The following is a 22,657-nucleotide window of genomic DNA, read 5'->3' as shown; positions in this document are numbered from 1 at the left end:
TGTGGCATTTACTGCTACGTGCTTTTGTTAATTCTGAAAGCCAGCTCAGCTGAGGAAAGCAAGTCCTATCACATTTTGTGCATCTTCTATAGAATAGCTTAATACAGCCCAACATTGATACCTGTGAAAATCAATACAAGGGTAGGAGACCAAGGAAAGCACTTGTTTGTGTCGTCCAGAGAACAATTTGCAGTAGAGAACTTTTATTGATGATAATGACTCACAGAGCAGAGAAGACCCCATCAGTCTCCCAGGGCTTGTGCTGAGGCAGGAGTGGCCTCATTTCCTTGTAAACTGAGCACTTTTCATATGGAAATCACAGAAAATCAATGAAGCCTCTACCCTGCACCCAGTCACTTTGCAGAGCAGAGCATGAATTCAGGAAAACAACAGAAGGGATCACAGGAGACTTTTCCCAGCTGAAGTGGGATTTGCTTAATGCTGGTATTTGAGGTTGGAAAATACCAGGAGTACTTTATTTCTCTGATTTATGGCTACTGGGCTTTTGCCTTTCCATGGAGAGGAAACGTTTGCCTATTTTAAAAGGGTACACGTAGCACGTAAAGGGGTTTGCCTATTGTTTATTTTCCATTTATGTCATTTAATGCTGTCATAGAAGTCAAGAGGGAAGGAAATCCTCTGGAGAAGTGACGTCCAATCTTGGCAGGATTGTTTCTGGATGGAGCCAGATTGGTGCCATAGGTTTTCAGAAGGGCACATGTGTGCCGGGCTGGGGAAGAGGGAAATATTAGAGCTTGGAAAAGCACACTGGAAAATTATATTGAAATTGTGAGAGACTAGGGGCTTGCGGGAAGCCGAAATGGAAAAACATTGTGTTCTCATTTGTTATTTATACTCCACCCTTTCCTGCTTGACTTTCATTGTGGACATTATTGTTTCCCTTGTCAACGAGTAAATAGTGTTCTTGGCTGGTCAAGAATCAATTAGCAGAAGTGTTTGCCTGAACTCTCCTAAAAAATCCTCTCTGCGTCCAGCCCTGTGTTTGTTACTACCTCCCACAGCACAGAGACTCCAGGAAGCCTCAGTCATTCCCATATGCATTTGCAAAATGAAACACCCCCTTCCCTGCCTGTGGAAGGAGAATAAATAGGTCAAGGAGTGCGAGCAGTGTGATGCAGAAGAGTGCATCCTAAGAACAGTGAACCAATTCCTGCCTTTCTTATGTCACCCTCACCCAAAGCATGCAGCCGAAAGGAGTTTTATTAAGCGTTTTAATAAATTGGACCACCAGCATTAATAAGTTAAAGGGAAACAGTCCAGAATTAAAATATTTAAACATATGCATCTTACTGTTAAAACTGTAGCTGAACCATACTCTGGAGTATGGGTGCATATGTAATGTACTCCTCATCATTAACTCACTTTGCTCTGCTATAGCAGGGGCTGTAGCACAGCAGCAGTTGTGAGTGCCTGTCCATGTCTCTGCCTGTAACACTGGCACGGATGCAATGAAACCTTCTCTGTGTAAGAATTAATATTCCGCTAATGCCCAGAGGTTGTAAGAGTGTAGTTAATAGCTCCCAAGGCCAATGGAAATTAACACAGTCGTAGCAGTCACACATTACTTGCTGCTGGTGCAGTATATCTTTGTGAAAACTAATATAGAAAATCATTCTCTTAAGAATAGCATCAATTAACTGATTTAATTCAGCGATTAGTCACAAAATGTCTTATTCCTGTAGTGTTCCCAGTAAGTAATTTGGAAGTACCTGATGATTAGGAAAGCAAATGCAAGGTGTATTTTTAATTTCAGCAGGCAAACTGTGGCTGTGTTGTGCTGAACTCTGCAAGGCAGCCGTGGGCGAAGCTTTGGAAGCTCTCACAAGTAGGCATTAGTGATGCTTGATACCACTGGCTTCAGATAACCAAAAAGATACTGTATTTGTCTGCTGGGGTTCTCCAGCACCATTTTTTACAATTTTACAATTAAATCCCTGACAAAGGGTTTCCACAGCTGTGGGAGAATTCTCCTCATAGGAGAGCTTGTGTACCCCATGCTGGGGGCTGTGCTCAACCACCATGCCCACCAAAGGTAACGAGGTAGAGACAGGCAAGGCACTGCAACAACACTTGGAAAATTGTTGATCCCTGATTTTCCTACCTGAAGTAGGAGAAACAGAGATGATAGGGGGAGCAAAGACAGCTGGCAGAGATCTGCTTGTGAGAAAGAAACAACACTTTGTGTGCTTTTATGTGAACAGATTCATCCATCCTTACTTCCCATTACCTTAGAGAGCCCCTGTTTATGTGCTGGAAAGGATTTCCCCATTAAACGGAGCACTGACTTCTTTGGATTCTTGCAGGGGAAATGTTTCCATGGTGTACATGCTCCTCTGTGATTTCTTTCTCTCTTTAACCTTGAAATGTCATTTCCTCTAGCTGTGCAAGGTGTACCTTGCTTTCTGTGCTCTCAGTCAAGTAAATAAGCCTGTGCTTGCTCTTCTCCTTTTGCCTTGATGCCCTCATTATTAATTCCAAATGTTGAGTCCACCCTATGTGGCAGGGGAGATGAAGGGGAAGGATGGGGTGGCTGTGCTCACAGTCATGTGTTATAAAGTGAGAACATAAACTTGCCAGATAAGGGTGGGGGTCCCATTAGCCCTCACCTCTGGGCCATACTCTGCTCAGTGCTAAGTGGTGCATACGTGCTGCTGGGTACTCAAGAGTATGCTATGCATCCCCTCTAGTGGCTGCTGCGTATGGAAAAGGTACCTTCTTTCTGGTACCTCCAGCTGACAGATTTAAATTAAGATTTTCAAAAGGTGCTTCGTGACACTGAAGTTTAAGTGTGGAGTCTGTTATGGCTATTTTATGGAAAGTACTACATACTTTCCCTTCTAAATATTAGCCTGTTCCAGTTCAATTATTCAGATTTTGAAATACGACAGCATCTGGCCACAGGGAGAGTTGCAGTGCTGGTGCTAGAGGTGCCCCTGGTGACAGGAGCCAAGATGAGTTGAACTGCTGCCATACATTTATGTCCACCCAGGGCATGTGGTTGGGCCAGTGCTTGGGGCAAACCTGGGGTTACAGCATGAGTCGTGTTGGCACAAGTGTGCAAGAGGTGACAAGGTGCTCAAAATCCAAGCAAACTTTCAGAAAAAAGGGACTGTGTGCACAAAGTAGACCTCAGGGAAGGTGAGGTAACCTGGCTGCTAACACAGTCCTGCTTCTGTTCCTCTCTGCAGCTCAGGAGTGAAGACCCTGCCCCACAACGCCAAGGTGCACTACAACTACGCCAATTTTCTGAAAGACCAGGGCCGTAACGCTGAGGCCATCTACCACTACAAAACTGCTCTCAAGTAAGTCCCTGAAAGGGCCTCCTGGAGCTCTGGCTGTGTCGTGGGGTCTCCTGTTAGCCCAAGTCCTTCCCAGCCAGGCATGGGGACCATTGATTGCACCCGCAGCTCCCAGGGGCAGCTCGGCTCCTGGAGGCTGGGAAGGTTCCCTGGCTCAGTGTTTGCATGTCATTAAATGAAGTAGCCTGGCTTCTCTCCAGCTCCGTGTGTGTGAATGTGTGTGTATTTGTGTCCACACTTCAATATACGAGATAGAAATGTTACCATAGCTACACGTTGAGCAATGAGGTGTCATTTACTTGGCTGAATGTATGCTGGTAAGCAGGAGGTAGTTGTCATAAATGCATTTTCAGGTTCCTGGGCCATTTATCTTTGTAAATTGTTAATGGTGCATGCCTGGAAAATGCCAGTGCTGTAGCCATCTGAAGTGCAGTAATAATAATTGTACCTACTACTTTTATTGAGGCTTCTGTCCACAAAGCTTTGGATGAACACTAAGCTAACTGATCCTGAAAATGCTCCTGTGCTGTAGTATGGTAAATATTGTCACTGTGGTTCTGTACAGGTGGAAGCTGAAGCAGGAGGGTGAATTGCCTATAAATGCGTGATAAATCTGGGCCCAGAGTAGGGTTGCAATATGGGTCATCTCTTGTGGTGTCTTTGAAAGGACCCTCCTGACCTCGTGTGGATGGGGTCACTCTGCAAGTGGCATCTCTCTGCTCACCACTCTTGACAGTTCTTAGTGCAGCTCAGCTTCAGCTGGGGCCATGGCAGCTGCTGGGGAAGCCTTCAGTGCAGCAAGCAGGTCACCCCAGCTCCCAAAATCTCTCCACTCTGGTCCTGGGAGTTTGGGAGAGAGGACAAGCCCCTCAGGGGAATAAGTACAGGGGTTGGACTAGATGATCTTTCGAGGTCCCTTCCAACCCCTAGGATTCTATGATTCTATGATGATTCTATGAAAAGGAGAAGAGAGGTGGTGGTGGCAAGGGAAAGCAAACATGGAGAGAGCAGATAATGTTTTTGGGAAGAAGAACATATGCAAGAAGGACAGACAAGGTCAGGAGGAGTGGCTCTGATGGACAGCAAGAGCAGAGCTCAGCTCCATGGGGCATGACAGGCGGTGCTAGAAATGTTCTTTCCTGACATGTGGTGTGGCAGGAAACTCCAGAAATTACATCTGTGTTTTGTCTTCTGGCCAGCTGACAGGGTTATACCGGTGGCCCTCCAAGGGCTCCTAACCCACCCAGGTTAAGCTGGGAGGACAGGAGTTCATTGTCACTGAGGAGGGCCTGAACAGAGATGAAGGTGATTTTTAGCTTTTGCTTTTTTTAGCAGCATCCTGTTCTGTTTTACTGTGCTGGGCATTTAGGAAGTAATTCAGAAAAACCTCCACCCCGTTTTTTAATATTTCCAGGAATGGAAAATCTAGCAGAACCATCACTGAATGTTAATTGCCTTGGCTATTTAAAATGTCCTCCTTTATTTTTAGTCTAATTTTTTTTTAACATCAGCTTCTAGACATTGGATTTGTTTACAGGTTTGAATGCCATTATAAAGATCCCATTACTAAAAGTCTACTTTCTATAGAGTGATCAGCTCCTCCCTTTACCTGCTGCTTGATACGATCCACTGATGTAGCTGCTGCTATTTTCAGTGTTATGTGAGTTTTTGCAGTCCTCCAGTCATTCCTGTAGCTAGTATGTGAACTTTCTCCAGCTTACCAGACAAGCCCATTGCAAGTTAAAAGAAGAGGGACTAATGAAAAATACCCAAGGTCTGCAGTGAATGTGCTAGTGCAAACAGTAACAGCTCCTACAGACACTGCTTGTGTAAGTGGGATTTGCTGGCAAAAGATTTTGCTCTTCACTAACTCAGCAGCACCCATCTATTCTAATACTGCCTTCTGCTCTGCAGCATTTTAGTTATGAAAGAGTCTGGTTTGAGAACTGATTGCAAACATTTCCTCAATTTTATTAGATAGCACAATTTGTGCTGGTGTTGTTGTTTATGGAGCATCCAAAGCCTTGTCAGGTCTTGGAGCCACACGGAACCAACTGTGCTCTTCTTTAGGTCTTCAGTGTTTCAGTGGCACTGGTGGTAGTTCTCTACTTGCTTCAGTAATTTCAGGATTAGTTGGCACTTTTGAGAAGTGAGTCCCTGTCCCTACCTTGTGTATTCACAGGCTGAGCCAGCAGTGCAGACCAGGAGTTGGGAGTCTCCTTCTGGCTCCATCACTGGGAAGCTAAATTACTTGGTCCTGCCACCTCATCTCTCTGCTCTTCCGCTTTCCTTATTTTTACCTCTTCTTCCCACTGCTGTCACAAGGAAATTATTTGCGGCCTGCATAGTAAGCGATCAGATAGTGTGAGTAGAAAGTGTAGTGTGTTCTCCTGTTGGGAATTACATTCCATGTTTTCCCCTCAGACACACCCCTTCTGAAATGCCTGGGGTTGTGTGTGGGCCTTGCCACCTGCATGTGGTGCCTACACATGACTGCTGTGCTAAAGTGGTGGAGAAGGTGATGGATGTGGGGCAAGCAACATGATGTTGTAAGACACTAGAACAGATTTCATGTCCAAGCTGTTTACCCATCCTCCCAGACTCCAGTTGTGCTATCACTGTTCTGATTGTACATCAATTACTCTACAATTAGAGAGTAGGAAGTAGTAGTTGTAATATCCCCAACAGATTTTGATGGCTCAGGGTATTTTTGGCCACTGGCCTGACCTGAAAATGGAAGAAGAGCTGGGGAGCTGAAGCACCACTCACTCAATGAATTTCCTCATCAGGGAGTATGCAGACCAGCAGCTCAGGTCCTAACGCAAGAAGCTTCACTGATTTCCCCCTGGTGCTCTGGTCTCTGGGTGAGTCTGAGTGGATTCACATTGCCCAGACTACAGAAAAACTACTGAAGAGGCTTCATAATCCAGCAGCAGGACTGTCAAAAGGGCAGGAGATCAAAATATCCTATCTGCCTTAGCAAGCAGATCAATGAGGGAAATGGAGTCAGTGTGGATGCTGCATGCCACAGCTACTACCTTGGAGCTCCTGGGAGGTAGGAGAGTGGCATCACTTCATACCTGCACCATGTGAGGCATGTGGGTGATGGCTCATCCATCATTCCACCTCACTTCTGAAGCTTGTGCCAAATTTCAGTGTAGGTCTGCTTGATCTTCAGTGAACGAGTTTAACTGTTTGCTAAACAAAAGTTCTCCCTTGGCTGCTTGAGCTTCTTGCAGTTGTCATTCCACTAACGTAGTGATGCATTTCCATCTGCTGCTTCTCTGCTGGAAGAGCTGGTTGCCATGTAGCTGTTTAGCTATTTAGCTCATTGCTCCCATGAGGAAGGCAGGTGATGTATCTGTAGCTGTGGGAAAAAGGATGCTGAAGTGAACTTGGGTTACATTGTGAAAAAAATAGCAGCTGAGGTGAAATCCCAGGAAAGTTGATTACTGGTGCTTGCTCCAATTCCTGCTCTCTAAGGCAGGCAGGATCCTCTGCTGGCATGTGTTGGTATATCTGCATTAACTTCAGGATGGATGAATGGTGGAAGAGAGGAACATTTTATTCTCTGACAGTGAAACTGGAGGGCAGGTTTCCAAGGCAAACTCAGCAACTGATCACATCTGCCACCTGTTGGTGTCACTGCAGGTAGCTTGTCAAAAACTCATTCCTCACCCCAGCCAAAGGACTCCATGACACAACATCCTGACTTAGGCTTAGATAATGAGTGCAACCTAATTATGTTGTCCCAGAGTGGGGGAAATGGAAACTGAAATGAAATGCAAAAATGGGGGATGACATTTGGAGAAGGATAGAATGAAAAGAAGTTCTCTGTGGGTAGGAGAAGCTCCTCCTGTATGCTGAGTTCCTAAAAGGGGACTGGAAGCAGAGCCCTTTGGAGTTGCAAGATGAGTTACCTGTAAAACAGACCCAATGAACAGCTGGTATTCTGCAGTCATTGCAGTAGGTTATAAACCTTTCAGCTTACCTTCAGTAAAACAAGAAAAACACACTGCTGGAATGGACTGCTTCACTGGTTTGCCTGACATATGGTAGTGACCCCAGGAGAGAAAGGTTTTTTTCCTGCAAAAGGTAAAGACCAGAAGTAGTCCATCTGAGCTGTCAGTTGACCATGACTATTCTGAAAGCTGCCCTTAACATTCTTGCAGCTACTTCTGCTGCAGATTTGTGGCTGTTGCTAGGAATGTCAGAGACCTCCAGCTGCTGGAAACAGCGCTGGTCTTACCTGAAATAAAACTTGTCTTGCCACTCTTCGTGTTTGTGAGTTAGAGTATGAGGTTGTGCAACCTCATGAAAATATGAAGAACAACTCCCATCTGCTAATGAAGATGTTTTTGCTGTTGTTGGTAATCAAGCTTTTGTCCTGTTTCTCCTCAGCCTTGTTTGCTTTATGTTGCTGTTGGGACTGTTTTTATCTCTCCTTAGGAACACGTGTGAACTGACATGCAGAGGGAGAGAAACAGCAAACACTTAAAACCCATTTGATAAACACTCTTTATATGTCTTTAAGAACCCTTTTAACAATGGAGGGGAGAAAAAAAACCCTCACTTGTCCTGTTACAATTGTAGTCATTCAAAATTTTAATACCCAAAGCAGCTCTGCCTTCCCCTCCCTGTATTTGTTGCCAGGGCTGTGCTTCCTGCAGGTGGCAGATCAATGTGAGCAACACCACGTGGGGCTGAAGGAGGCTGCTGGTTTCTTGTTGGAGTTGGGTGAATAAATGTGCTAATAATAGTTTTGTGTTATTCAAGCCACGTTTCTACATCCAGAAAAAAAAAAAAAAAAAAAGAAAAAAAAAAATCAGTTTCTAAAATATCATATTTGCACTCTTGGACATAAAACCATATAGATTGGCTCTTAATTAAAAAGTACCAGTATTGTGGTTTAAGTTAATAGTGGGAGAGAGCTGTCTTTGTGTAAAGGCAGACACTGTGACCATCAAATGTTACAAAATGGTTGAATTGGAACTGAATTATTTTTTCACACCTGACTTTTGCAGGATGAAAGTCACAGAAGTGAGCTGGGGTTGGGGGACTACAGAAGGGAAAGTGCTGGAAATAAGTAAATACAGACAATAAGGCCAGGAGAAGAGAGAGTGAGAGAGACTCAGGCTGGCCCTGCAAGCATCAGGCACCCTGGGGTGACACAGCTGCTCTCTGGGGTGCTTCCTTTTCCCAAGGGAGGCAGGGGTAAGTCTGTGAACTGACTACCCTAAGTGGGATATCTCATAGTATAGAGGTGTCCAACATATGTGTAATATTTATGTAATATATATTGGATACAATACATATATATCTATACTATATATAGATATATATATATTGTAACATATATATATATATATATATATAATATATATATATTGTAATATATATTGGATATCCAATACCTGAAGGGGGCCTACAGGAAAGTTGGAGAGGGACTTTTTACAAGGTTTTGTAGTGAAAGGACAAGGGGTAATGGTTTTAAACTGGAAGAGGGGAGATTTAGGTTAGAGATTAGGAGAAAATTCTTAAGTGTGAGGGTGGTGAGACACTGGACCAGATTGTCCAGGGAAGCTGCGGAAGCTCCATCCCTGGAAGCATTCAAGGCCAGGCTGGATGGAGCTCTGAGCTCCATCAATCCCTGCCCACACAGGGGGATTGGAACTGGGTGATCTTTAAGGTCCCTTCCAACTCCAGCCATTCTATGATTCTGTGATTCTGTAATACTGTTTATATGCATCAGTGCACCAGTGTGTGTATACCTGAGACTGTGTGTTTGCAGTGTGCCTGTTCATGTGTACATGTCCATGAACAGGTCCGTAGCCACAAGGTTCCCTTGGACTTTCCCTGACAGATGCTGCTGACTGAACAGAGTGAGAAGGGGACCAGCCTGCCATGCATAAACTTCTATTCTCCCTTGTGGCATCCTCTAGAGAAGCAGCCTCTGGGCAACAAGCGGGAACCCTTGAGCTGGCACTTTTTTTGTGGCTCAGAGAGCTCTGGTGCTTGAGAGAGAGGTGAGAGTGGTCCAGCAGGCAGATGAACCAGTCTGGAAGCACTTGATGCTGCAATATGTGCAGTCTGTCTCTTGCAGTGTGCAAATAATACAGCTTAGGGCATTGCTCACAGCATGGAAACTGGGAATAGTGGTTTGTGGCATCAAGAAGAGTCATGAGATCATTCTTATGTATACTTGGTACTTGAATGCAGGCTAGATGTTTGGGTTTCATATCCATATCCCTCACTGGGAGAACAAAATTGGTACATAACATCACTGGAATGGGTAGAAAAGGAGCAAGCGAGGCTGCTCATTCTTCTCCCTCCACTTTAGAAATAAAGGCTAATGCTGTAAGGGAGACTCAGGTTTCTTGCTAAGCTTTCCCACACACCTACCCACTGGGTTTTTATATATCTTAAATCAACAGTATCTGGGGTTGTTTAAATTCAGTTAAATTGCACTCTCCATGCAGTTAAAAAAAAAAAAATGTGTTCATACAGCCCTTTATGTGTGTGTGTGTGCCTTGAAAATGCCTCTCAGCATGGACTGCAGGTGGCCTTGGATACCATCTGTGATTTATTTCTGGCAAGAATTAAAATACCAGCACCATTTGTTAGCCTGTTTTTACAATGAGTCAAAGATGTGCAGCACTGCTTTTCTGTGACTTCCAGGGCTGCCTTTGCTCCTGAAACCATCAGTGCCCTTCTGACACTTTATGCTACTTGGGTCAAGCCCTTGGAGCAAGCCTTCTGGTTAGGCATTTGATGAAACATCTTCATAGAGGCTTCACATAATACCCTGTCTTACTGGATGGTACAGAGTTGAGGCAGATCACATCCAAGCTGTTGGAAACATTTCTGCAGTGTTCTTCTGAATCACCCTTTGACAATAAACCTTTTTTTTTTTTTTTTTTTTTTGGGGGGGGGTATAATTGGTGCTCTTGCATACATATATGGTGGCTGCCTTGAAGCAGGCAAAATTGTTGAGTGATTTAGTAGTAATTGATGGCTGAATAGGCTGCCTGATGATTTGAATCAGAGGCTTAATGGCCTTTACAACACAGTGCATGGATGATGGCCAAATTACTTCAGCCAGTGTAATTTATTTTTGAACCTGTTCTCTATAAAGAACTAATCCTTGCCTGGTTTAGGGTGTATTCTACCTCTGCTTAATTTTTCTTTTTTTTTTTTTTTTTTATTTTATTGCTCAAATACCAATCAGTGAAGGCACAGGCTCTTATTTACTTAAAATCAAACTGCATCAGACAATCTGATGCAGAGGCAGTTTGTCTGCATGAATAGCTATGGAAACTGGATGTTCCTGCTGGGGTGTGTAGATATATGCATAACTCACCCATGGACACTGGAATTTATGGACAGGTCCCTTCCTACTTTGTCTTCTGTCATGGATGCAGGTCCTTCTGCACTGTCCTTCAGAGACTTGCTGGTTTTTCAAATGCATCTCAAAATGCATCATTAAGGGGTAATGGTTTTAAGCTGAGGTGGGTAGATTAGGTTAGGCATGAGGAAGAAACTCTTTAGTGTGAGGGTAGTGAGACACTGGAACAGGTTGCCCAGGGAGGTTGTGGATGCCTCATCCCTGGAAGTGTTCAAGACCAGGTTTGATGGGGCTTTGAAAGTGTCCTTGCCCGTGGCATGGGGGCTGGAACTAGGTGATCTTTAAGGTCCCTGACAACCAAAACTGTTCTATGATCTCCTTGGAGAACAGTCCCCAGAGCTATGAGAATGGCTGCTCTACAGCTTTCCTCAGCTGCTGTGTCATTGCCCTGACTATGCATGTACCAGGGACTGAAGTTAAAATCTGGGGAATGCTGGGGACAAGAGATCTATTTTATTTTCTATGTGGGCTATGCAGAAGGAAACTTAAGGTTGTATTTGGCAGATGTTCAAGTCTACTTTTCAATTCTGGCTAAAAAGAGCCTGGCATCCTTGTCTTTATGAAAACTTTGTGTTACCATTCATTCTCAAAGAATGAGCAGGTAGCACTGAGTATTGTTGTAACAAGTGGTCAGAGTCTTGCCTTGACTGATCCTTACTGAGGGACAGCAGAACAACTGGTTACCAGTGCTCATCTGTCCAAGATAACCTTCAGACTGTCTGTGAAGGCTTGGCAGGAGAAGCTGAAGCACTCTGCTTATGCTCAGACATTTGGATGGCTCCTTCAAGCAATTTGGGTGGTGCTGGAATGGGGCTGCTCTGATTTGCACTGAAGACTGAGGCAGCCCCCAGACATCTCAGAGACAGCCATGATCACAGTGTCAGGATGGGGCTTCCTCCAGCACTGGAGAACCCTGGGAGATGAGGGGTGTGATTTCACCCCATCTGCTGAGCTGAGAGAGATGTTGTTATTTCATCCCCTCATGTAACAGTTTGGTTGAAGAACTAATGTCATGGTCTTCTGTTACTGTGGTGTCCCACTAGTTTCTGTGGGCTCTACAGTAGTGTCTGCACTCTTTGCACTGTCTGTAAGTCAGCTGTGTCTTGAATTATTCGTCCTTTGTTGGGCTTGAGTAGTTTCTGGTATTTTCAGGACTTACATGGATCTGCATAAATTCTTTATGTGAAAGCATGAGCAGGCAGCCCAGTTTCTAACCTCGTGTTGCCTCAGCATTGCAGGGAACACATGAGTTGAGCAGGGAAGTTTTTATTTATTTATATTCATCTGTGATGTTGTTTGACTTAAAATCCTTTTTTTCTCCTTAACTCTTAAGCTTCTACTCCTTCCCAAGTTTGAAAATGTAATGAAAATTCATAAACTGTAGTATTGTTTAATGTGTTACAAGCTTGTTTTTTAAATGGCATGCTTCTGGATATGGGGTTCCTTGCTTAATGGATGCCTGGCTCAAAGAATTCATGGGACTTTTGTCAATTTACAGATTAAAACTGTTCAGCTTCTATTTTTTTCATGTTTCTGAACTGGAGAGGTTTCCTTTGATATTAGGGTACAGCATGGCTGCCATCCCATGTGCTCTTCCCATCAGCCTTGGATGCTCACCCTGGTAAAAGAATTTGCCAGTGGCAGAGCACCTGTGGGCTATTCCTTCTGGCTGAGCTGGTAGGCAGGAGGGGAAAAGCTGTACATCCAGGACCTTTCTTCCTTCCTTCCACTGATCCCTGGCTGCAGTTCAATGCTTGCTATTTATACTGAACTGGCCTCTGGGGGTCCCACCTGAGATCAAGATCCTGCTATGCTGGCCACTGACCATAGCTGGAGGTCAGAGGGAACACTAGAGTGTCAGGAAAGTTTTGTTGTTGTCACTTTAGTGACAGGGCATGGAGATCCTGAGAGACAGACCAGTTGGGCAACATGGCAGGGATGAGCACCGTCTCCCAGTGTCCACGTTGTAGGTGAGCAGTGCCAAAATATAGGTGACATCTGCCCACTAGAAGGTAGAAGACATTTGAGGTGGACTGGGATACCCAAGACATCTGCAGGGGACCCCCCCTGCCCTTCAGCAGCAGCAGAGAGAGGACACTCTGGATGGGTGTCTGAAATAGTTGTAGGCACTGCTGATCAGGCACTTCCCCTGCTGACTTCTTGAGCAGAATATCCATCAGCTGGTGACTGTAATGCCAGTGAGAACCCTAGTGGGACCTTGCAGAGCTGCTCAGGACTACTCTGAGAGCCCCCACCACCATGCTAGGCTGGGGTGTTTCCCTGTCTTTTCCCTAGCATTCAGTTAGGCCCTGAACCAGACCACTTCATGGTTGAAAACATGGAAATGGGAATGGTAACACCCAGCTCTGCTCTGTACAGCCAGGAGTATGGCTGCTTTGTCATATTTTCACTGAAGATTATGCCTGAGGATTTCAAAGAAGGGCAAAAGTCTTAGATGTATCACTTGCCTGACTTCCAAGAGGATTTTCACTTTTGGTTTGGTTGGTTTTGGTTTGGTTTTGTTTTGCTTTTAAAAAGTAAAAAATCCCAACTTGCCACAAACCTTCTGTTAAGCTGGAAGGTGTTACTTTGAGGAAATATTGATGCACCTACTAAAACTCTTCAAGAGAAACCAGCTCCTGTTTAATAATGCAGGATCATCTCTCCTTCTCTAAAAAGAATTCAAATGCTGCAAATCTAAGGTCTTTCTGAGACAGGCACAGAATCTGTCTCTGTGACCTACACATCATGTTGAGCACCCCTCAGAACAAGGCACCACACTATTGTGAGGCCGTGGCCTGAGCTCTGGCCAGTTCCCCATAGAGTGACTCATCCCTGAATTACATCAAGTCAAGTTTTAATTCAACCTTACACAGAGCTTTATTGAGAACTTGCCTAAATGCATGAAAATGAGTGTGATTTAATATTAAAATTGGCTTGAAATGGTATACCAGAGTAAATACAAAATGGGCAGTATAAAAATTAAAGCAGAGATGAAACATTATTCATGTAACATTCTTACTTTTGTTGGCAAAAAGATGCCAATGAAATATTATGGTTGGACTGGGGCAAAACATGGCTTCAAAACAAGTTGCCATGCTGTCAGCAAGTAATTGGGCTTGGGTAATTAAGACCTGACTCAGTGCTCTTTATCTGGCTGAAGTGAGCCTTGGGGATGCTGAGCATTGTGGTAGAGTTGTGCAGGCCCCAGGATAGCTCAGGCTGAGTAGCAGGGAGGCATCCTGCAGTATGGGGGACTGGTGACAGGAGATCTGTCCCAGGGCTCTTTAGCCTCTCTTCTCCTCTTACCACAAGAGAGGCACCATAACCTGTTTTTTTCACAGCACCAGAGCAGTGGTGATTAATCATAGTTGCTTCAAAGGTAGAGCGTTCCCTGCAAGTGCTAAGTTTAAATGCATTCTTTAATCAAAAGATGCATTAATAAAAAACAGACGTGCTGGATGAATCAGTTGCTGATTTTTCTTTCTAGCAGAAATGAATACACTTGGAGCTCCTCTGAGTATTGTGCAAGATGTTGCAGGCAGCTTTTTTTCTTTTTGCTGCTCTTACCATGACATGGCTGTTTAGGTTAATGATGGCCAGTTTTGCCTATAGCTTTTATAATGACTTAAGGGCTCATGTTTTAAGTCACTGGGAACATGCTTTTGACAGGTTTGTCATCGATGCTTGGTGAGGGTCTGAGCACTGCAATGGGCATCAGGGAGAGTCAACCCAGTTCATGGCATCTTGGGGCTTTCCCAGCTCTGAGAGGAGGCTCTGGACTCCTTTCAATAACCTTTTTTATCATCTGGTGGCTGTGGGGGGCTGCCTGGACCCGTGAAAGCCATGGTGTTCATGGTGGTGGTTTTCCAGGCTAATTGCATGTTATCCCCTGGTGCTCTCTGCCCCTGCACAGTTCAGGCTGTTGAAAAACCACCCAACTCTCTTTAAGAGCAAGTGGGGAGTTGTCATGCTAATGCCTTTTGCCCCCTGAATAGGCTTGGCATCAGCCCAAGGGCTTGTTTAAAGGCAGGACTGCAAGCAGAGCTTGCCAGTTGTTTAAGCGGTCTCTCTTGATCTGAATTAAAAGAATTAAAATTCTTGGTGGATTATAGGTTGTAGTCATGACAACAAATTCCCTCCCTTTCTCTTTTTATCTGAAGTTGTCTTGTAGTTCAGATATGTTGCCAAACAAAACCCTTCTCTTTTTTTTTTTTTTTTTTTTTTTTTTCAAAAGAAATGATCATCAGTGTTCTGAGGACTGTATGTTTTATACCTGGTGACTTTTTGTGAAACTGAAAATCTCTTGACTGTGCAAATTAGTAAGACTTTTGTTTAGTGGTATTAGAGGGAAATTTTCTGGCCTAAAAGGAATAGGAATAATTACTAACAGGAGTTCTTGTGCAGTACATACCTGTAACAGTTAAAGGGAAAGCTGCATAAATTTATTCCGACAATTGCAGATACAGCACTGGAGGAATCATTTTAATTATTCATTCTGCAACAAGGAAACATCCCACTTGTCTTCTCTTTAGAAATGAAATCCCAGTCTGATTTAAAATACACCTTTACGGGCTGTTTTTTTTTTTTTTTTAAAGTAATTTCGCCATTTCAAAACTTTCATTATAATTACCTGTGAATGTAGGTTTTTGAAGAACATTATTCTGATTTCTAAAAGAAATGAGAATTTAGTTTGTTTTTTTTTTACATGAACTGCTTCTTGTAGAATAAGTTTAATGAAATTCAGCTTTCTTTCATAAATAATGCAGCACTTGCATTTGATTAGATGAAGCCTAGAGGAATTTCTACCTAATCAGATGCATAGCAAGAAGGATATTGCCTGCAGACTGTTACCAGTATCAGTGGTGGTGGTGGTGGTGAGGAAAATACAGCTCCTTGTGTGTCCAGAGAGGAAGCTTTGTTTCTTAAGGGAAGTTACAAAACAAGATACCTGTGTTCCAACAACAGATTCCTTTTGTCTCAGCATCGTGGCTATTTGTAAAACAAGGTCTGGATTCTGAATACTATCATTTTTGTGTCTTGAAGAGACTCCAGATTAACTGGAGACCTCCTAGTCCTGGTAAGGTGTTTCTGACCCCTCCAAGAAATAAATACATGTGGGGAAGGGACAATCTTTGCATCTGAGAGCTTGCTGTCAAAATAAGCAAAGTAGACATTGGGAATCATTGGGATCAATTCCAAAAGTCTTGAGGAACCACACAAATCTCTAATAATATATATATTTTAAAAAAGCATGTCTTCATTCTTTAAAATAATAGATCATATACAGCAAAAAAGCAAACCAGTTTTCAAATGATGTATCTGCCAGTTTTGCAGGAATATTTTGAGTAATTGTTGCTTTAACTAGTTACCTGTGGTCAAGTTTTTTGCTATTCTGTAAATGCAGCCGTAAGATTTCATTTTATGCTATTTTTACCCCCAGGAAGATGTTAGTAACAGCAGTGGGTGTGCATGAACAGAAGGCATTTTGAATAAATCCATTAGTCCTTAGTGAATATCCATATTAATTAAAAAAAATTTGTCTGGTCCCCATTCTCCGTCCCTGAGGCCAATGGGCATAAATTGACCTACAAGTATTCAGTAATTGAGAGACACTGGCCAAGCTCAAGCTCACTTTTGGGACCAGACCCTGGTCTGAGGTCCAACCCTGGGACCACTCCTGGAAACTATTTGAGGGTGGTGTAAAAAGCTTAGGGATCATGTTAACAGTGTAACACATGGACTGTCAATGGGCTCAGGCTCTGGTTCTGGTTACCTCAGGAGAGGTAATGCTCTCTTAGGGTTTGGTTATGCTCCAGGCTGAAAACACTTGAGTGGCATCTTGCTCTACTGCCATAATGAAATAATATTCCTAATAAAAGCATAAAGAACTCAACCTTAATGGCAAAGCCCAGCACCACTGCCTTATCTCCCTGTGCTCAGATTTTTTTCTTAATGTTTGTTCACATACGTAAAATGGCAAATGTCAGAAGTTCTTCGGGCTAGATGTTAAGTGGGCTTAAGCTGGCAATTTGTGCTAGCTAAGGTTCTGGTTTTTCCACTTAAATTTCTGGGAATGGGCAATGCAATGTAATGAATAAATGTAAAAAACAAGAAACAGAGCCCAGGATACATGGGAGACATTCTTGCATTCCACGATTTGCTGTCGAGAGGTTTTAGTGCTGAGCTCAGAAGTGTATTTATGGAGCTGCTAGTTGGAACTGCAATTTAAAGGTGAAATCGGTTCTCTTTTTTAATCTTGAGTTTTCATTCCTCTCCAAATTGGAGCTAGCAAATCTTCTGGGCCTAAAATGTCGTGGGAGCACTAGAGGCCAAGAAGGCAATTAATTTCTGAAAGTTTGAGAGCAAAATCATCAGGTTTAGGGCTGTAAAATGCTAAGCTGATTCTGACTTTCCTGAGAGCTGTCTGAAATACTTTTGACCACTCCTAAGTCCAGTGACTTTGTGTCAGATATTAAAGCTGGTTTTATGTGTGAGTACTGACAGAAGTAGTGCACAGCTTTTACCATAGCCAACTGGAATAAGTGCCTCAAAAATATAACTACTAAACCTTTTTTAGTCCAAAACAATGTCAAAATTCCATGGAAGAAACAGGAAACAAGGCTGAGCCCTCAGTTGTTTGTCCTAAGGTAGACAGGACATTGTTTGCTCAAGGTCCTGGTCAAGGTACCACACAAAGCAGCATCCCAAGAGCAAGCAAGTGTAGTCCTTTCCTTTGCTGCCCTGCTGTTCCTGTGGAAAGCATGTGTCCCACGTTGGGCCTGGCCTTGATGACCAGTGGATTTTAGGGCCAAGACTCAGCACTATACCCTCCTCATTGTCTTGTCCTTTGCTGATGCACAGACGGGCTCTCACATCCCTAAAGAGGCAGGCTCCCTGGGGTAGCTTCTATGAGAGAAAGCCATGCTGTTTCTGTGCCAGCTGTAATCTAGGTTTGGATTTCCTATTCTGTGCTCCTCTGTGAGATTAGATCAATTAGGCAACTCATCAAAAAATCCCTTAGGCAGCAGAATGCAGGTAGGAGGTAGCGTGGGTGAATGCAGACAATGTTGGGCAATGCATCTGAGGGCAAACTCTCAGGAGGGCAGGAGAAATGGTTACTTTTGAGAGAGGAGGTGCTTATCTGTACAGGAGGGATGCTGACAGGGTCCACAGTGATTAGTTACTATGGGTGGTGGTTCCTATATTTATCTATTGCCATTATAATAAAGCAAGTTTTAAGACACATATGTGAGTGCATCCTTGAATGATCTCGACTTATGTGGCTTTGCAGTCCTTGTCCACTGGGCTTGGTGTTGGGTGGAGAAAGGATTTTGGGCTCTTCCCTTTCTCAGTTGTAGGAAGAATCCCGGGTTTGTTACTGGTGCATGTCCTCTTCTCCTGGAGGTTCCTGGTGCGCTCCCAGCCTCACCCCGAAGTAAGACTCTGTCAGAATCACTTTTGTGCAGTGAAGCAAAAATGTGACTGATACAAATGTTGCAGCAGTGTATAAAATGCTAAATTATTCATAGTACTTAAGCACAGAAAATCCCAAGGCTGAGCTGACATAATGAAAATCTCCAGACCAAAAAAACCCCAAAAAACAAAAACCCCACACCCCACCGTAGGAAGTCTTAGATTAAAAATGGTTGCAAACTTCGGAGTCAGACTGTATTGCAGAGTCTTAATCCCTTCTACCTTTGAATGCCTTTCCTTGTGCTTTGCACTGGGCTCTGATAGCCAGCTACTTCTAATATTATTATTCTTGTAATATTCTGATGAAAAGGGACCTAAGGCAAAAAAATGTCAGGTGACTTGTCTTACTCCACAACAGAAAATCTGCAGTAGCAGCAGGATTTTCAGGTAGACCTTCTCAAACCAAAGCCTTGACCATCTTTACTTGCCTTCCTCCTTATCACAAATGAAATGATGATTTGAAGGAGTTCAGAGGGCAAGCACCTGTGCACCATTTCACACCAGAGCATCAGACCTTCTTGCACAGGTGGTCTCAGCTTGCCTGGGACCTCTGGGAGTTACTTTCCTGTAGTTATTTTTTATCATATTGAATCTCAGCTTTCACTCATCTATGACAGTAAAGAGTCTTGAGTGTTAAATCTAGCCCTGGATCACTTTCACCTCTAGAGTTTTCTAGTGAAAGACCTAGAGGCCAGAATATTAATTAATTAATTAATTAATTAATGTAGTAGCACAGAATTTATGCAGACAAATGGTAAGAATAAGATGAATGGTACATGCTTCTTAATTCATGGAGAATTTTAACAGAAATGCACTGTGCCCAATATGTAGTGTTATAAATGAAACAGGTAGCTGTAAAGATCAACAGATCAGTCAAAAGGAGAACTGAACCAGGTGGTAAAAGAACAACTAGAAGCTTAAGGAATCAATTCTGTTAGGCAGTCTCTTTCTGTGTTTTTTTACCATTTTGCTTGGTCCTGAAAACATTGTTCAACAGCTGAATTCAAGTTTCCTTTTGCACTTTATTATCACTTTTATTCTGGAAAACTGATCTTTTAAAAAACAACAGAACGGGTCAATTTAAACAGTGCTGTGTTGGTTTCCCTATATGTCAAAACATATTTCCATTGGCAACATATTTTTGACAAAGCAATGCTTGCTTGTTTGAAACACATTTTGAATAAAGATGTTCAAGCTGCTTTAGTTGCTTTGCCTTTCGGTGTGAGAGTAAAATAGGCTTTCAGAGCTGTTCATTGTTCCCTTTTGCCCTGGAGGCATAAAAGAACGTTAAGAGAAGATCTGATGTGCAATCTGTTTGGGAGTTGAAAAGGTTCCTTGGGATCCCATGAGGACCTGTGGTGATGAAGGGAACAGTGTTCCCTACCCAGCATCCCTCTTTTTCCCGAATGCTGAACCGTGGTGGTGGCAGCATTAGTGGTCATTTATTTGTCAGTTAATAAGTGTCTGTAACTTGATATTTCATTTTTCCTAGACTGTACCCTCGTCACGCAAGTGCTCTCAACAACTTGGGAACCTTGACCAAAGATGTGGTGGAGGCAAAGGACTACTATAGGCGGGCTCTTCAATTAAACCCTCAGCACAATCGAGCTCTCTTCAATCTTGGAAACCTGCTCAAGTAAGTTGAATGCAAAACTGGCACCAAGAAAATCCACAGTGTCTCTACACACATCACCAAACTAGTTTTTTTCTGCCAGCTGGTGATGGAATTGCATTATTTCTCATTGCCAGCCAAGAGTGCCAGCACAAAGGTGAGGTTTAGTTTAGACATCCCAATGCCATTTGCCACATCACTTCAGGAGCTGTTTAGCACCGTGCTTCAGCTGGAGGGAATTTAATTGTTCTGAATCAGGCACTAAAAACCAAACTAGTCACCTGAGATTCCCATTTTAATGAAGAGGTGTAAGTCTTTCCAGTGGAAGAAGCCATTTTGTTCAAAACAGGTGTCTAATGCAGATCTAAGAAGCAACACAGATCCATCAAATCCCTCTCTGCAATTCCCACTTCTCCTCATTAGCTGTATGGATGGTGGATGCATAGTTTAGGCATAAGTACCTAACTCTGAGATGCTCAGAAAAGCAGAAGATTCATCTGCAGATGAACCTCCATTTACCCTGCAGAAAGGGTAGGTCTAGATTTGAGGGCAAAGCTGTCTGAGCAAGAAAACAAGTTAATCAACTCATAATTTTACTCATTGTTATTTAGAGCATCAGCCTTTAGTAAGGAGAAGAGGAGGTGATCATAATCATGCAAATTAATTTGACTAACCATATCTAAAGACTGAAGTTAAATCTGCATAAAAAGCTTTGCTGGTATGATAAGATCTGCTAGGGGTGCAATTAAAAAAAAAAATATTTGTTCCTGCATTACTATTTTGCACCAGCAATAAAGAACCTTGGTTTTGTGAGGATAGTGTTATTTGCTGGCAGAACTGCATAAACTACAGCAATAAAAGTATATTTTTTCTGATATAAACTGCACCTATTTTGCTGGTAACAGCTCTCTGGTAAATCTTTTAAGAGCAGATTCGGCTTCGGTGTTGGGCTCTTTTTAAAGTGGCACTGCCTCATCAAAATTTACATGATCTGTCTGGTTCTGAAATGTTACTTTGAGGTGAGTTTATGTGACACATAGTTAAGTGTATGGCTGAAGTCCTTCCTGGCCCTTTTGGTAGTGGGGAAGTTGTCAGAATAACACTACAAGTAAACCTCATGGTTTGGGGTTAGAATATGGCAGATGAGTAACTCTTAAATAGAAAGTAGGTGAGTGTTTTACTGGAAATAATCACAAGAAAGGCAAATGGTAAAGGCAGACTTATTACAGGAGAAATTGAAGGGGTTTGTATTATTCATCAAATTTAGTTGATGGACATTAATCTTAAGTGACAATGCTGTTTAAAAATACATATTGTCCTTTTAATCCATCATGTTTGCCTTAGTTATTATTCTTTGTGTTCTTTTAATTTTTTTTAAAATATAAAATATTAATACACAAGGATGTCAGCCAGAAGCAACACCAGGACATCCTATGTCAATAATGGTTAAATCTGGCCTGTTGATGGGCTCTTACGACCCAGCAGATGGGTAGAAACTGGATTTGTTGTACTGGCAAAGCACAAAGGAGACATGTGGGAAAATCTCAGAACTGATATTTGTTTTGTCTGGAATATGTCATGTTTTTTCCTAATGTGATAGTGAAGATATTGTGTGTCCTTTTGTACTGTATGTTCTCTGCATCCTTCTGCAGTGCATATATTGCTATACATTAAAGGTGTGGGTGATGCCTGTGCTAAACTCATTAAGAGGCAGCACTCAGGTTCCACCTGCCTTTTTTCCACACCCCTTTGCTCCCATTTTCTACACTATTTTTTTTTTTTTTTTCAGGCTTCCAACCTAATGCATCTTGACACACCAATAGTATTAATTATAATAGAAAGAGCATGTCCTCATCTCCATCTTCAGCTTTAAAAAAAATGCTGAAAAATATGTTGAGTTCATGGTGGAAGCATTAGCACATACATAAAGCAGGTGCTGTGCAGGCAGATTCTATATGAGTGTCTTCTCTAATACTCTAGCCCAGATGCCTTTGCCAGAGCATTTCCTGGATCATCCATCAATTTAGCAGAGATCATCAGCCATGCTGGAGCATGCGTTGACTTGTGAGATGACCAGATGGGAAAGAGGTGGAGATTTCAAGCTCCCCCTTCCTACAACTTTGTCTTTCTTTATGTTTTCTACCTGGCTCTCTGAATTATCCCTTCACCTTTATGTATATAGGGCAACCAGTATTCTGCAGACACTAAATGCTAGGATAATCTAGGTAATAAGTGAAAATCTTCAGAATATTACAGGCAGGTATTGCTTTCTGGCTGTGCTATGCAACAGTATGAAAAGTGTGGATTTCTAAACATATGGCAGAGTGACAAATAATGGTTAAGCCATAAAAGCATTTTCTGTCCTCTCTGGAGGTGCTCTCGTGCATGGTACAGATCAGGAAGAGGCAGACCTTGCAGCACTTGAGGCATGCCCAGTAACAGCACGACTTCAGCTGAGACATGTACCAAAATTGTCTGGCATGTGGAATTCCCAGTTGAATTGTGCTGAGCTCCTTATACCCCCCATTGCTCGTAGCCTGGAAATCTGAGGGTGGATACTAGATCCCACCTCCTCTGCAGTCCTGAGAAAGGGGAACTCTGGGATTTTGGAAGGATGAGTTTGTTATTCCCATGTGGGAATCTGCCTCTCATTATTCCCTGTAAATAAGTTCTCTATTTAAGCATCCGTTGCTTGTGAGTTAAGCTTGAGTAAAAATCTGTTTTGAGGACCACAGGGTGGAATTTTAAAAGTTTTTTTCTGTTGAAGTCCTAGATGAAAACGGATGTTTTCATTTTCTGTGTGCACATAATGAAGACAGTTATCTGCAAGAAGATGAATATTCT

General features: G+C 42.8%; 1 protein-coding gene across 1 annotated transcript in view; it reads left to right on the top strand.

The window, feature by feature from the left end:
• TMTC1 (transmembrane O-mannosyltransferase targeting cadherins 1) overlaps positions 1 to 22,657 on the top strand; it is a 144,518-nt gene that overhangs the window by 102,720 nt on the left and 19,141 nt on the right. The window contains exons 11-12 of the mRNA XM_071769015.1: positions 3,210 to 3,323; positions 19,694 to 19,837. Coding sequence (XP_071625116.1) covers positions 3,210 to 3,323; positions 19,694 to 19,837 — 258 coding nt within the window. The remainder of the gene's footprint in view (positions 1 to 3,209; positions 3,324 to 19,693; positions 19,838 to 22,657) is intronic.

The sequence above is a fragment of the Heliangelus exortis genome, chromosome 1, assembly GCF_036169615.1.
Source record: "Heliangelus exortis chromosome 1, bHelExo1.hap1, whole genome shotgun sequence".
Taxonomy (NCBI): Eukaryota; Metazoa; Chordata; class Aves; order Apodiformes; family Trochilidae; genus Heliangelus; species Heliangelus exortis.
This window is presented reverse-complemented; position numbering and strand designations above follow the sequence as displayed.